General features: G+C 33.3%; 2 protein-coding genes across 2 annotated transcripts; both read right to left on the bottom strand.

The window, feature by feature from the left end:
• Positions 1-1,042: 1,042 nt before the first annotated feature.
• LOC120076518 lies at positions 1,043-2,407 on the bottom strand. The gene is made up of 2 exons (XM_039030372.1): positions 2,074-2,407; positions 1,043-1,251 (listed from the first exon to the last, which is right to left on the bottom strand). The coding sequence occupies exons 1-2, from the start codon at positions 2,405-2,407 to the stop codon at positions 1,043-1,045; spliced, it is 543 nt and encodes a 180-aa protein (XP_038886300.1).
• A 12,455-nt stretch (positions 2,408-14,862) lies between these two features.
• LOC120089821 lies at positions 14,863-16,672 on the bottom strand. The gene is made up of 3 exons (XM_039047227.1): positions 16,493-16,672; positions 15,462-15,812; positions 14,863-15,342 (listed from the first exon to the last, which is right to left on the bottom strand). The coding sequence occupies exons 1-3, from the start codon at positions 16,557-16,559 to the stop codon at positions 15,140-15,142; spliced, it is 621 nt and encodes a 206-aa protein (XP_038903155.1). The 5' UTR covers positions 16,560-16,672; the 3' UTR covers positions 14,863-15,139.
• Positions 16,673-17,027: the final 355 nt, after the last annotated feature.

The raw sequence follows: 17,027 nt of genomic DNA, 5'->3' as shown, positions 1-17,027 counted from the left end.
TCATTTAATTTTCCTTTCGGTTTTTGGCTTTTTTATTGGGTTTGAACTTAGAAACGTTAAATTATCATTATAGTTTTTAAACTTCAAAAGGTAACGAATTGGATTTTCAAATTTGTATGTAATAGATCATTATTCATTAAATTATAAAAAAAATATCTAATAAGTCTCTAAACTTTTTATTTGTGTAGTTGTTTTGTTTTAATTTTATGTCTAAAATGAATTATCACCCTATTCAACACATTTTTAAAATAAGCAAATATATTTTTACAAAATCAAAAGTTTAATATCTTGCTAGACACAAAATTTAACTTTATATTTAATAGATTCGTCAATTTTAAGAAACTATTAAATATGTTTGAGACCAAATAAAACACGGAATTGAAAGCTCGGGTATCTATTTGAAATTTTAAAATTTAACGAACCTATTAGACATTGAATAAAATGTTCAAAGACCTATTACATATTTTTAAAATTTTAAGGTTTTAGTATACACAAAATGGAAGTGACTAAACTAGTAATTTAACCATTAGAAAACTAAGGTAATTTTGTTGAGTTAGTACAAATATGTCTATGTTGAAGATGTATTCATTCAATAAGTATCATTGATGTTATGCAAAATTACTAAGGTCCCGTTTGATAACCATTTCGTCTTTTTTATTTTTTATTTTTGAAAATTAAGCTTATAAAAACCACTTCTACCTCCAACTTTTTTTCTTTGTTATCTACTTTTTACTAATGGTTTAAAAAATCAAACCAAAATTAAAAAAAAAATGATTAAGAAAAGGAAAGAAAAACAAAAAACGAAATGTTTACCAAACATGACCTAAATAGTTCAATTTAATTTTCAAAAAATAAAAATAAAAAATCATATACTTATTGAATGAGATTATTTCACAATATATCTAAATTTTATTACAAGAGACCAAACTAAAAAAAAGGGAAAAGAAAATGAAAAAGTAAGCCTGAGAGACCATCAACAAACAACCAAGAAAGCCATACACACACAAAGCTCTTTAGCCTTCTTCTCTAATTATAATTTTTTTTAGTAAAGATGATCATTTGCAATGGGAGTGAGTGCCGGAGCAAATGACAGAGAGCTAAACTGAACCGGCCCTTGTGCGACTACAGGAGCAATCGAAAAAGAAGCCGACTGAATCGATCCCGATGCAACCATCCCAGAACTTCTAATCTCCGACATTTCTCCTTTCACATTTCCTCCTTGAGCCTTACAAAGCTTCGGAAGAAACAAACCTGCCAATTTCAACAATGTTACGAAATCGATAATTAAAGAATACAAAAAATGTAAAAAGAAATAGAGAAGATCGACACATTGATTTACGTAGTTTACTAACAATATGTTAGCTACATCCACGGGACAGATGGAGGACAAGATTATTAGAGAGAATATTATAAAAAATATAGAATATGTCAAATAATGCATATAGGGTTAGAGAGTTTATATAGTGCACTTCTCTAAATTCTAAGTGGAAAAAGAAAAAATTTAAATAATTAAATATATCAAATACCAATTCTACTTAGATGTAGGATTCAAGGCATTCCAACAAATCTCCTAAACTAATTTTGATTAAGATTCAAGGCATTCCAACACCAAAAAAACAAAAGGAAAACAAAAAAAGAACTTTGTGACCGTACTTTTTTTTTTTGTTCATTTTGGTATCTATATATTTAAAATGTTCATTTTGCTTATTACACTTTCAACTTTAGTTCATTTTAGTCTCTATATTTTCAAGACGTTCATTCTTGTTAGTTTCTTTCAACTTTTGTTCATTTTGGTTTTTGAAGTTTCAAAAAGTGACCATTTTGATTCCTTAAAAATGAAAATAGAGATACCAAAATATTCACTTTTTAAAAGTAAGACCAAAATGCTCCAAAGTTGAAAGTGTACAAAAATAAAAAGTTTTGAAAATAAAGCAAGAAAAATGAGTATTTTGAAAGAACAAGTACTAAAATGAATTAAAACTAAAGGTACAATGAGCAAAGTAGTATTTAAATAAAAAAAAATAATTGCAAAAAACAAAATTGTTATAAGACAAGGTGCGGTAATGTAATGACCTTCAGCAGCGGCGAGGTTGAAGAAGAGGTGGACGACATTAGGGCAATGGTCATAGCAACGAGAGGAACAGAGAGTGTGAGTGAAGCGAGCATCGAGAAGGGAGTCAGAGGAGATGCCGAGAGTGTTTCTGTCGAGGCCACAACCTTGGACACACTCCTCTGTTTCCACTCTGTTCCTTAATTCCTTCACTTCCATAATCTCTGATGTCTGACATGTGAATGCTTCTCCTCCGCCGCGTTTCACTGTCTTTTCAAGCACACATCTTTTTTCTGACCATGACACTGCAAATGCATACTTGCTTTTCTCTAGAGCCTCACATTTTATCCTCTTCATGCTTTTCGTTTTTCTTGATTCTCCTGCATCATCATCGTTGTTTTTTCAATTGTGTTTTGGCTTTCCAAAATTTACATTTTAATCTTGCGTTTTTTTTTAACTTGGTAATCGCTCAAAATACCTTTTAAAATATTCTTAAAGTGTTTTTTGAACTGTTTTTTTTTTTTTTTTAAATGTTGAAGTAAAAATGACTTTTCTAAAAGACATTTTCTTTTTTTAGTCAATCCAAATAGTCACTCATACTTAAATGTGATTTTGATTATTGTACAAGCAACACGTTTTTTCTTTTACATATATACGAGCAATACTTAATTACATCCTATGCTCTAATAAAAAAACAAAATTTAATTGAAAAATATATCAGAAGAATTTGTCATGTGACAAATTAGGATTGAACAGTTGGATGAGATATGCACAAAAGCCAAAGGGTAATTTGGAATGCACCATGATGTTTAGTTTTTGTTAAACTAGTATTTTGATCCCCAAACTTCGAAACTTGTTCAATTTTAGTTTTTGTACTTTCAATTCCGCAGTTTTAGTATTGTATTTTTAATAAATCTTAAATTTAGTCCCCTCAAATTACAATATGTAATTATGTTTTCAAAATTTATAGTAAAAATGTTAATAAATAATAATTTTTTTAATCAACAACAAATTAGTAGTGGGAAATAAATTTAAGATTCTTTGAGAGTAGATAAACTAAAATTGAAAAAACTTCAAACTAGGGAACCAAAATGGCATTTTAATACTAGATTAAGTCACGATATATGATAACCTAAATTATATACTTCTAAGGATATAGAACTACGAAGTAACGGATGAATAAGTAGTTACATCACCAAAGCAAGTTTGACCTAGTAGTATTGGTACATGACTTCCATCCCAAGAGGATGAAAGTTTAATCCTCCACCTCACAATTGTACTGACAAAAATCAAAGACCTATAATTATAAGATGCAAATTTGAATGTTTAGAATCATATTTGACGTAAAATTCAATTCTATAATAGATAGATTGGTTCTTTTTTTTTTTTAATTTGTGAAAGTGTGTTGGTGATTTGTTAGAGAGATAAAATTGAAACGTGATCTATATTTTTAAAATTTAAGAATTTATTAGATATTTGTTTACGAGCCAATAGACATATACTTGAAAGTAACTTTTTAAGCAAATGATTTATCGATTCTCTTTGAAAGAAAAATTTTACTCCACCCATGCTCACAAATTTTGTTCTTGAGTTGATAGCAATCAAAGAAGAACAACTTATATACAAAAATGTAGACTAAAAAAGGTTATACAACATATATAGTTTAAGGTAGAGTTTATATAAGTGTACCTATTGTTGCTTGGAGGGAGAGAGCCATGAAAAGAGCCGCAATTGCAAGCTTGCTAATACAAAATTTAGAATTATTCATTTTGGCAAAGCTAGGAAACAACATCAATGGAGGTTAAAGGGCACAAAAACTTTTAAGCTTTTTCAAGCTTTGTTATATGGAGTTCTTGTGAGCCAAATGCTATTTCTGAGCCCTCTGGAACTTCAAGGGGAGTTTTATAGATATTTACAAAGCAAAGGGACTTTTATATTGGAAAAAATAAGATATTTTTAAAAATTATTCAGAAAAGAAAAAGTTGTTATAGATGCTTGCATAGGGGACCATAACCGAAGAAAAAGAAAATTTTAGGGAAATTATTTCAAATGGTAAAATTGCTGAAAATATTTACAAAATATAACCAAATTTCAAAATTTATCAGTCCAATAGACACGGATAAATTTCTATAAGTGTATCAATAATAGGTTTTGGAATTTACTATATTTTGTAAATATTTTGGTACATTTTTCTATATTTGAAAACAACCCAAAGTTTTTTTAAAAAAAGTTCTATTTTCAGAGGTTACATTTCTATCATGGTGAGAATGATAATTTAATTTTGCAAAAACAAAATAAATATGATGTTCAAGACAAAATGTGAATCAAAGTTGACTAACATAAAAATGTACTCTTAGTTATCAGTATTAAAAGTTCAAATATTCTTATCTGCATTATATTATTGAACTAAAAAATTGTCAAAACGAACTATTTGGTTTAGATTAACGCATGGTCATTCCATGCTAAGATTAACGCATCATCATTCCGACGCATGACCTCAGACGCATGGGAGCAAACGCATCAGTTATGTCTAACACGTGATTTCATGTTCAAACTCATCCGTTTTTAATAAATAAAATAAAACAAAGTCGTTCCCTAAATTATCAATAATAGCTTTGACCCATTCATCCCAGTCAACATCCTCCATTGCCTTTTTATAGGATAACGGATCCTCAACGTCACCATTTGTCACCATAACTAGGATTTCCATAAAACCCAGATAGTGATCAATCAAGTTCGTAACCCTTCCACTGTGTCGAGGTTCCCTCAACTCTTGAGGTGGAACCGACCTATCAGATGAACTATCATCAACATGGTTGATGAAGCAGGTCCTTCAACAACTCTTGTTGAAGTTTCAGTAGTTTCTTTGGAAAGCTCACTTAACATGACTTTACTACGTGGATTGTGCTCCTTGATATGATCCTCCTCCAGGAAAGTAACGTTCGTGGAAACAAATACCTTGTTTTCGGACGGTTCATAAAAGTAATCTCCTCGTGTACCTTCGGGGTAGCCTACAAAGTGGCATAACCTCGATCGTGATTCTAACTTTTTGGGATTTGCCTCAAGCACATGTGCTGGGCAACCCTATATGCGGAAGTGACGTAAACTAGCTTTACGCCCATTCCACAACTCCATATCTGTTCTTGCAACGCTCTTAGAAGGAACACAGTTGAGAATGTATACCACAGTCTCCACTGCGAAACCCCAAAACGAGTCCAGTAAGAAAGCGTAACTCATCATCGAACGAACCATGTTCAATAAGGTTTTGTTTCTCCCCTCTGCTACATAATTTTACTGAGGTATACCCTGTGCCGAGAGTTGGAAAACAATTTCCTGTTCTAATAAATAGTCCCGGAACTCAGAATCCAAAAACTCTCTACCTCGATCTGATCGAAGTATTTTTATTCGTCTATCCAAAGCATTCTCAACTTCGGCCTTAAATAGTTTGAACTTTTCAAAAGATTCAAACTTTCGTTGCATCAGATAGACATACCCATATCTCGAGTAATCCTCAGTAAAACTGATAAAGTACTCATAGCCTCCTTGAGCTCGCACATTCAAGGATCACAAAGATCAGAATGTACTAATTTTAGAGGCTCTTTGGCTTGATAACCTTTTCCAGTAAAAGGTCTTTTAGTCATCTTACCTTCAAGGCAAGATTCGTACATCGGTAAATAATTTTCCTCTAACTTTCTTAGAAGGCCATTCTTCACCAATCTCTCAATCCTATTGAGATTGATATGCTCTAATCGAAGGTGCCAAAGTTGGGCATTTTCTTTTGGAGAAACTCGTTGGTGTTTAGATTGAGTTACGAAAGATTTAAACATCTCTATGTTATGGAGGGAACTTAAGGCTAAAGGTCTTAGCACATACAAGTTATTTTCCAGTTTAGCTGTACAAATTTCAACACCATCCTTATGAATAAACACTTTATTCAATTTAAAAGAAAGAGTGTAAATGTATTGTAACAAACACTTTACAGAAATGAGGTTCCTTTTTAGTTCAAGAACTACAAAGACATCTTTTAATATAAGAAACCTGTTCTGTAAAGTTAACGGGATGCTTCCCACTGCCACAACTGAGACGACGTGCCCGGTGCCTACTCGCAACGTCATCTCACCAGCCTCCAACTGTCGTCAAGATCTAATCCCCTAAAAAGAAGAACATACATGATTAGTTGCACTCGAATCTACTATCCAAGCAGAATCATCATTCTCCACTAAACAAGTTTCTAATACAAGTAAATCATATTTACCTTTGTCTACCTTAGCCTTAGCCTTGGCTGCCTTTTTTTCCTCCAGATAACGAGGACAATTCCTCTTCCAGTGTCCATTCTGGTTACAGTGGAAACATTTTCCTTTTTCAATCGGCGGTGGACGCTTCTTCTGGGCGACAGGTGGTAGGTTAGCAGGCGCATTCCTTTTCCCTTTACCACCTTTCTTTCTCTTCCCCTTTCCAGAGTTAGAAGTTGAAAGTGCAGACTTTGTTATTGAGGTCGAACCTCGATAGAACCTTTTAGAGGACGAGACAATATTTGCCTCACCTCCCTTTTTCTCCTTACTTTTCAGCAAGGATTGATAAGTCTGTAACTCGTTGAAGAGAGTGGTGAAGGAGTAGTCCACTTTGTTAAGAATCGTATTGCTAACAAAGTAGAGGAAGCTCTCCGGTAATGAATGCAGGATGATGCTAACTTGACTTCCCTCATCGATTTTAGATCCATTCATCTCCGCCACGTTAAACTGGACCATCATATTCAGCACGTGTTCACGAACAGAGGTGCCTTCCTCTATTTTGGAGCTGAAGATGTGTTTCAAAGCCTCATGCTTGAGTTGTTCAGACGGTTGTCCGAACATTCCCCGCAAGGACTCGATGATCTCATGAGTTGAGATCAGGACTCATGTTTCTTGGCCAACACGTCACTAAGACTGGCCAGAATATAGGCTCGAGCCTTCTCGTTTGCTCGTGTCCAACGCTCGTATACAGCCAGAACATTTTGAATAGCGTCCTGAGGTGGAATAGGAGGACATTCCTAATAAGAACAAACTTCATATCCTCGATGATGAGTATCGTCATGAGCATATGTTTCCAACTTGAATAGTTTTGGCCATTCAGTTTTTCGGCGCTAAGTAAATTGATAGTGGCTGAAGCTATTAAAAACTATTGCTGAAAAAAATGAATAACCTTTTATAAGACTTTGCAAAAACCACATTTTTTTAACCAATTAGTTTTAGCAAAACAGATTCCAAGTATCCTAAGTGAAAAGACTTCTATTTTGTAATGATGCCCTAGCGAGACAGGACAAACATCACCTAGGGTGATCAGATGTCCTTTCACTGGGATGAGACATTCTCATCCATTAGGAAGAACCAACTCTTGGAATTAAACCTAATAGCCATCATTTGTTCGGTCCAGAATAGTTAACCCTTAACAATTCTGCATAAGTGTAACCCCTCGTTTTCGGCCCCAGAGTCCCGCCCTAATGCGCCCACCGTAGGGAAAAAATAGATTAGGACAAGAGACTAAGTAACCATATGCTCTTACAAGAGATCAAATAAAGAAACATGCAAAACAACTATCCTATAGGTGGACATACCCAGGGTGCTATGAGGCGGTGCGTAGAAACTTTATTCAATCCAACGAGGGAGACCGAGAGATATGTTATCGCACTTCCTGCTCCCACTTATTATGAACACTCTCTCCATCTACCTTAATATTGACCTACCCAAACACCATCCATTAGGAGGACACGCCAAAGGTGCTTCGAGGCTGAGGGTAGATCTCACGGTGTAGACTATGAGGGAGAAACGCGAGAGGTGAAAATGAAGCATTAAATGCCCCAAGTATCTCAAACTGAATGTTCTACCTAGGGGTTTATTAACATAGACTATCCAGCTACTGATAATGATCTAAGTCATTTATTAAGTTTGCTCAAAAACAACTTTTGTCTTTGAAATTTATAAAAAAAAAAAAAAAAAATTCAAGTAGTCACATTAAACTCTTTAACGGACTGGCCTTAATTTGCACGCATGCATTAAATCTATCTAAATTACCTTTCCAGGTAAGTTCCCAAGTAGGGGTGTTCTGTTGCCGTCATCTTAAATATCCTAGCCTAGACAGAACCCTTCTTAGACAAAAGGTCTATAATAGATAGATTTGCTACATATTAATCTTTTACTAATTATTAGTTCTAATTTCATTTTATAACCATTTATAAAATAAACAACTAAAATACTCATGCCACATAACGAAGTATTTATAACGCTTATAAATATAATGTTAAATAAATAAAGTATACATAAATATAACTCTTATATTATATGATGCATGAGCATGCACTTATGTAAATTAAATCATGCTTCACTAAATCATAACACTTATAATAAAGAGAATATGCGTGACCTAAGGTAGGATTTATCTATATGTGCATACCATATGACAAAAAAAATATATACATCACATGTATAAAACTATGGATTAATGAACCGGGATGAACCAAAATAAAACTAGAATGAGAAAACAATCTATTTACATAATTCAACTGAGCAAACCGGTTCACAAGCGAACCGGGTCTTGAACCATCGGGTGAAGCTCCCATTTTGTAGTAAACGCCGCTAGGTAAACGATCGTGTACCGCGCACTAGACGATAGTATGAAAGCTAAACGATCGCATTAACAACAATGAGGTCGTGAAGCCTGATCGTCTAGACAATCGCTTAGCACGCGAAAGGTATATGATTTACCATGCAATTACTCCGCGATCGTATAGTCAGTAACTAAGCGATGAGGCTTGCTGAGCTATACGATCATCTAGTGCACGCGCGCGTTAAACGACAGTCGAACATCCGATATCAGCGATCGTCTACACCACTCGACAGACACTTGATCGTCTTCTTCCACGAAGAATAGCAACCCTTGCTCTGAACTTCATCACGAATGACTTAAGACCCAAAGTAACTTTGAATTTACAGACTCGAAAGCAATTAATTGTACCCAAAAAATGCAGGGGCCTTAACAATTAACTAGAGAATTCAACAAACCGAGGTTACATCCCAGAAATTTCCATTAATCCACACATCAACAAACAAATTAATAATTAAAACAGAGAGTAGACATGCTGCACCCACCGTGAATATAAATGCAATTCTTTTGCAGCAATGAATTGGAATATCAGAAACTGAGTGCTCTGATACCAATTGAAGGAACTCTTAGAGTTCCTACGAGCGGATGCAAATCTTTCTAATTCATTATGATAGAATTACCACATATACATTCAAACATACTAATATGCATTCATAATGCTAAAGAGATAAAGAGATCATACCAGATGAAGATTTCTTCTTCACGACAAGTCTAAAACTCAACCGTCTACCTCGAACAATCACCACTCGAACAAAAGGAAACGGAGATGACACCATCACTCAGAAACCTTAGTATTCTTGGAGTGAGAATCCAAAGTGTGATTTTTGTTCGGATTTGGTCGAGGGAAAGAGGAAGAGAGACCCACAACGATCAAGCAAGTGAGAGATGAGGTCGTCTATTGCATAGACAAGATGCTTGATTGTTTAGGTGAAGTATACGACCGTGAAGGAAAAAATAAGCGATCGTCTAAAGGATCGTATAGAAAAAACTAAGCGATCATCTATACGATCGTTTAGTAAATATCGAGAGCTTAACAATCACTTAGGAAAAGGTAAACGATCATTTAATTAATAGCGCGCAAAGGTGTAATCAGTAAGTGATCGCTTAGCAATATCGTATATGTAAGCGATCGTGCAGGCACTATTGTATAGGAACTGATTTTCTAAGCGATGACACTCTCTTTAACACAATGTCTATGCATCTCATGCTTAACACACCGTCAGCTATTTAAGTGATCTTTCAATACACTCATTCGTTATTAGAACAGAAGACACGCCGTCTCATTTTCTTTATAACCATATAATGAATATGATCTCATCATATTCATAACATATAAATTAATATCATATATTAATTATAATATTTTACTCTACTAGATATAAATCATATTTATATCCAATTTTCTCAAAATTAATGTATCTCATACATAAAGTTAATTATATCATATTTAATTAACTCGTTCAATTATATCATATATAATCGGACTCACTCTTGTCAATTCGAACATTTCAAACTGACTCTCAACTTGTATCCAAGCTACCAAGGGGACCTTATGGACCTATGGCTCGAAGCTCCAACAGTACATGAATAGTTGACTAAATTCTTTAGTCACGATGTCCACCATCCGTTAACTGTCAGGCATTCCACTAAAGACCGATAGTTGAACTCTTCTTGTCATAGGTATATTTTTAAGTCCATTAGATATAACCAATCATCAGTACAATGACCCTTCACAGATGCTCGTAATTACAGTAGGCCAATTTACCATTTTGTCCCTGTAGTTACATCTTCCTCCTTAAGTACCACTGATCCCTCTAATGAACAATACAACATAGTCCTACTATGTGTGAATACCTCTCGGGCCATGAGAAGGTATGTGGCACCACATCGTTTTAAGCTCTGGGATCAACCCTTAAGAAATCAATCTATCTACTTACCCCTACTTTGGGGAAGGAGTGAACTCCATCTTGTGAAGCTAAGTTCCCAACTCCCAAATCAGATGAAAATCCCCAAAATGGAATTTGAGCGGTGCTTTGGCCACTCGCACTAATGCAAATCAAAAAACGCCCCTCAATGGCAGGATTCCCACCCTTCCCAGGATTGAGGCATTGTACCTATGGTCATCCTAGTAATGAAGTTCGACTCATGAAACGGAGTTATATGACAAGACATTAACACTTCGAGGTCAGGTCTATACAAAACTCTTTGTAAGGACGCACCCCGCTCATATAGCTCACTACACGAATGATCAGGATCGACCATCTGTTGACAAATCACATGATTTGTATGCGTCGTAGTGTTACCAGGATAAGTTTCCCTCCTATATCTATATATACAGACTATGTTTGGTTTCACTAAGACATTGATCCACTTGTATATCAGTTACATGCATGCGTATAAAGTTACGTAAAGCAACCAAGAGATTTTTAAATTTATTGTTTGTGAAAGGAAAATAAAACATCTAAATGTGCAGATCAAAACGTGACAGAAATATCATATAATTTATACATCGCAAATTTCGTACAAAGTTGTTCTATAAACTATAAGACACGAGATTTATGGAACAAATCCCAACACTTGCCACAAAATAGTCTTTACTCGGTTAATTTGATTTTCTCTGAATTTTATTTTTTTTTATAGGGATAGAAGAGGAAGATGAACGAGGAAATCGAGGCTGGATGGACTTAATCTTGGACGGTTGAAGGATCCAACGAAGATAACGATGGATTTATTTAATGGGTCGAAGGATGGACACGGTGTGGACTAGTGAAAGATGGCTTGGAAAGTCTTATCTTGACGTCGAAGGAGGGTGAAGATGGAACGGTTGAAGGATCGGTCTTGATCTTGACGTCGAAAGAGAGCATGGACAAGGAGCATCTAGACACGGTCCCAAATCCAATTATTTGGACATGGTTGAAGGAAGGTGAATTAGTGTGGTAGCGTGCGGTGGCTCAAAGAGAAACACGAGAAGCAGGAGAGAAGAGCAGAGGGAGAGACTAAGAGGGACGACGACTACGTCTTAGTTTTCTTGAGGATGGACAAAGGAGCGATTGGACACGGTCGAAGGTCACTTAGCCATGGTTGGGTGGTTGACATACAGGTGGCATGAGCATCAGGTTGGTGAGTTGATGGTTGCCGATGAGGAGAGTGTGGGCGAGGGAGAACTTGAGGGATGGAGAGAAAAATTGGGGGAGGGGGGTGCTGCTTTGAGAAAGAAAGAAAAGTAAGTTCTTAATTTTTTTTTCTATTCCCCCTCCCCCTTTATTCTTTTACAATTTTCTTTTACCAATTTACCCTATTGTTTTTCTTTTAGGAATTAAAGCTACATACTGTATTCAAGGGAATAACTTTTTTCTTTGTCGACTGCTGCATACTTTGCAAAGGTCTAAACCTAGGGAGTAACTTTCGCATACGATTTTCTTTTTGCTTTTCTTTTCTTTTCTTTTTTTTTTTTTGGAAGAAATACCTCGATACGTGACCGCCACCTTGACATACATAGGGATGACCCCAAAAAGTCTAAACAGCCCTATTATATCAGTTCTTGATCAACATAGGGATGACTCTGAAAAAGTCTAAACCAACCCTATCATACCAGTTCTTGATTAACATAGGGGTGACTCCGAAAAGGTATAAACAACCCTACTTTTAACACTTCTTTGATCAACACAGGGATGACCCCTGAACAGTCTAAACAACCCTATTATATCACTCATTGATTCACGTAGGGATGATCCTAAAAAGGTCTAAACAACCATATTATATCATGTACTAAGGATGGTGATATTATAAGATTAATGCATGTTTTGATGATCTCATTCATTAGTGCTCTCCATCCATTTGGGCTTAGAATATAATAAAGCCTTGTGGAGCTCACCATATTTTGGTCTTTCATGTCTATTTCTTTTGGATTATTCCGTCGAGATTCATTCTTTTATGGTGATATTTTTTTGTAGAATGATGGTTCACTTTATTAACACGTCCCCAATTCTTGTAGATAGAGGTCAACTAACAAAAGATGGGCTTAGCTTTCTTATGGACAAGTCTCTTTAGCCTTCTTCTATGCATCTACAGTCCGTCACATAATGTTTTTTTTTTTTATTTTTTTTTTTTGAAGCAACCCTATCACACATTCTAAAACTATATAATATTGAAATTTATACTTTCTATATTAAACTATCTAATATTATAGTCCTTTTTCCCTCCACGTAAAGGTGATCAAGCTCCATCCATTGTTGGAGCTAGTGCTGCAGCAATCGACAAATTGACTACTTGAACCTAGTGCAACTATATCGGTGTGATCGACAAAGAGACCAGTTGAATTGGTTCCGGTGCAACAATCCTCGAGTTTCTAATCTCCGAAAATTCCTCTTATGACATTTCCTCCTTGAACTTCATACAACTTTAGAAGAAAAGCACCTACCAAATAAAAAACACTTGATGTTAAGTTACTATTAATCATAGGAATATGTTAAGCCTAATTTTTTTCATTCAAACACTTAAAAAGTCACTTTTACCAGCAGTCGGGTTGAAGAAGAGGTCGACAACATTGGCACAATGGTCGTAACAACGAGAGAAACAAGATCTAAGCGCCAATACAACTTCACCGATAAACAACCCTAATGTTTTTTTAAACTAAACACGTGAAATTTAAAGAAATGTCATTTCCTTTTCCCCTCAACTGTTCTATCTTTTTCGGTTTTATTTTTTTATCTCAATATTTTAGACAGAAGAAAAAAAAAACAAAACAAAATTTTTATATGATCTAATTTTTAAAAAACGAATTTAAAATATCAGCTAAATTTTTTAGAAATTTCTTTTATATATTTAACCAAGAGTTCAATATAAATTAATAAAACATAAAGAGTGGTAGTAATTAAATAATAAAAAATACTAAAATCAACATAATTCAACTAGCATAGTGTGCTTGTATTATCGATTGTTTGCTACCCTTGTCCAAAAAATATTAAATAATAAAAAACATAACTTTTTTTTGTAAAAAACAATAAAATAAAAAGTTGTTCCCGTAAACTTTTGAAAGTATATATATATAAAAAAAAACTTAAAAAAATTAAAAAAATTACATGAACCACCCAAAATAGCATAAAAGCATGTTTGATAATAATTTTAGTAGAAATAATCTAATAATAAGTAACTTTGTAATAGATAAATAATAAAAAAATTATGTTAAGGTGTATTTGTCTTTGATTGCTCCAGTGTTTAATTTTGAAAATAATGAAGTACTTGATTCTATTCAAAATAATTTTTCAAACACTTTTAAAATTTATTTTGAACTGTTTTTATTAAAAGAGTTTAAATAAAAATAACTTTTTTTCAAAAATAATTTTTTTATCTAATCAAATTCAAATGAATTTTTAGTATTTGATTTTACTCCTTATACATTGATTTTCATATAATCAATTTAATGATATCAAATTACTTAAAAGTCCAACCATGAATAATGGTTTTTTTCCATAAGTGATTGTTGTGCAAAACATCAGCCTCCCAAGAGAGAAGTATAAAGTGATTTGGGAGTTTTTTTCAAAATCAACCCTACAATCAAACATTACTATTTGAAAAGTAAAGGGAAAGTATTAAATTTCAACTCGTAAACTTGTTATGTTACCGTTGTATATTATTGTATCAATTTTCGTAATAAACTTTCAATTTCATCAAATTACACCTCAATTTATATAAGCATCACAATCTAAATTTGTAATAAGTTTTCGCTCTCTTCAATATTGTTTTAAAAAAAATTTATCTTATGTGTTTAATAAATTATAAGACATGTATGTATGATATGAAATTACTAAAATTTTAGAGAAAATGACATTAGTGTTTTTTCTTTTCTTTTTTGAAATTTATAAATTTTAGTAAAATTATTCCAAGGCTAATTTATGCCTTGATTAAACTTATCTTTTCGAAAAGCTTCATTTGTTTTGTGATTTTTTTTCTTTTTGTAAATTAACAAAAATTGATCCTATATTAAAATTTGCAACATTTTTTTGTTAAAAAATAAAATAAAATTGTGACACTTCAAATATTTAAGTACAAGTAGATTGCATCTATCTTTTTGTAGTCTACCTAATTGTTTAATTAAAATTTATCATGTCACAAACATTAAATTATTATTTTTCTACTCTATAACAAATAGACTTAAATAATTGAATCCAACATTTCTCACCAACAATATAAACACTATTATTTTTATTTCGTAGTATATCTAAATCCCATTACAATAGTATAAGAAATGGAAAGGCCGCCGACCAAAAGGCATATACACACAAGCTCTTTAGCCTTCTTCCATGCATCCACACCCTATCACACAATCTTTTTTTTTAAGCAACTCTATCACACAATCTAAAACTATATAATATTGAAACTTATGTTTTCTATATATAAACTATCTAATATCATAGTCTTTCTTTTTCTTTTCCCTTCATGTAAAGATGATCAAACACCATTCATTGTCGGAGCTACTGCTGGAGCAACTGATAAAGAGATCGGCTGAATCGGCCCTGGTGCAACTGCCGGTGCAATTGACAAAGAGACCGGTTGAATTGGTCCTGGTGCAACAATCCCCGAGCTTTTAATCTCCGACATTCCTCTTCTCACATTTCCTCCTTGAACTTCACACAACTTTGGAAGAAAAACACCTACCAAATTAAAAAAAAAAAAAAAAAAAAAAAAAAAAAAAAACATTGAGGTTAAACTACTATTAATTATAGGAATATGTTGAAGCATTTTTTTATGTTCAAAACACTTAGAAAGTCACCTTCACCGGCGGCCAAGTTAAAGAAGAGGTCGACAACATTGGCACAATGGTTGTAACAACGAGAGGAACAGAGGTTGCGAGTGAAGCAAGTGTCTAGAAGGGAGTCGGAGGAGATGCCGAGGGTGTTCCTGTCAAGGCCACAACCTTCGACACACTCCTCTGTTTCGACGATATTCTGTAATCGGTCGGCCTCGATCTCCGACGTCCGACATGTGAATGCTTCTTCTCCGCTACGTTTCACTGACTTTTCAAGCACACATCTTTTTCCCAACCATGATACTGCAAATGCACACTTGCTTTTCTCCAAATCCTCGCACTTTATCGTGTTGCTGTCTCTTGTTCTTGATTCCCCTGCACATGCCATCCCAATAAAGTAGGAAAAGTTTTATCGTTTGTCTTTAAACTTTATTTAACATATTTTAGGGGAGTTTTTTTTTTAAAAAAAATATTAATAAAATTTAAAATTAATATAATAAACTAACATATATATATATATATGATTTTAAATATAGAAAAAAATTTGGGTGCAATAGTGACTACATCCATCTCTACGGCAACTAATGAAAGATGGTCATTAGTCTATTTTTTAAAATAAATTTTTTTATTTAACTTTTACTATGTAAAGGTAATGGAACATGGAGATTAAGCTCCACTTGATCATTACCTTTTAAATATATATAAAAATAACTAATTATAACAACGATGATTTGATTGATCTTTTATATTGTTGTAAATAATATCACATTTATCTTCAATCTAATTTTACACATCACGTCCAGTTTCATCTTTTATTTTAATAATGAGGACGGTTTTTGTTTTTAACCATTTCAAATTTCAAGGACATTTTTTGTAACAAACTTCAAAATTCAATGATAAAAATGAAAATTTTGAAGCTTTAGAGATATGATTAAAACCTACTACAAACTTCTAAAATACTTAATTCGTATAATTTAACCTTCTAAAAATATACGATACTACAAGAAATATATATATATATATATAGATAGAGGATAGAGTTTATATAAGCATACCTAGTGTTGTTTGGAAAGAGAGAGCAAGAAGAAGGACTAAGATGAAGCCAAATGTAGAATAATTCATTTTAGCAAAGCTTAAAAAGAGCACAAATGAATGTTAATGGGAGACTTTGACAGAGCTTAATTAGCTTTGCTATTTGTTGTGACTCAAATGTTGCTTCTGAGTCCTTTGAGGATTCAAGAATAATGGGGGATTATTTATAGATGGTTTACAAAGGGAACGGGAAAAAGAAATTAATTAAATAATTAAATAAATTAAGAAAATAAAATATTGGAATTCTATAAGGATTTAATTTTCCAAAAAGAAAATAAATATGTTCTTCATAGTCAAAACGAACTACTTTGATTAAATTCTCCTCTCCAATTTTATGGTATTAAATATCTAGACTTTGACTTCTATGGCCGTCGGATACGCTTTTTTTTAGGTGATGTTAATTAATAAACTAAATTAATTCGATTGCTGAAGAATTGGTTGGGTATTTATTTAAGTTTTAATTATTAATACTAAACTAGATGATTCACTCTAAAATAA

This window comes from Benincasa hispida, chromosome 1, assembly GCF_009727055.1.
Source record: "Benincasa hispida cultivar B227 chromosome 1, ASM972705v1, whole genome shotgun sequence".
Classification (NCBI taxonomy): Eukaryota; Viridiplantae; Streptophyta; class Magnoliopsida; order Cucurbitales; family Cucurbitaceae; genus Benincasa; species Benincasa hispida.
This window is presented reverse-complemented; position numbering and strand designations above follow the sequence as displayed.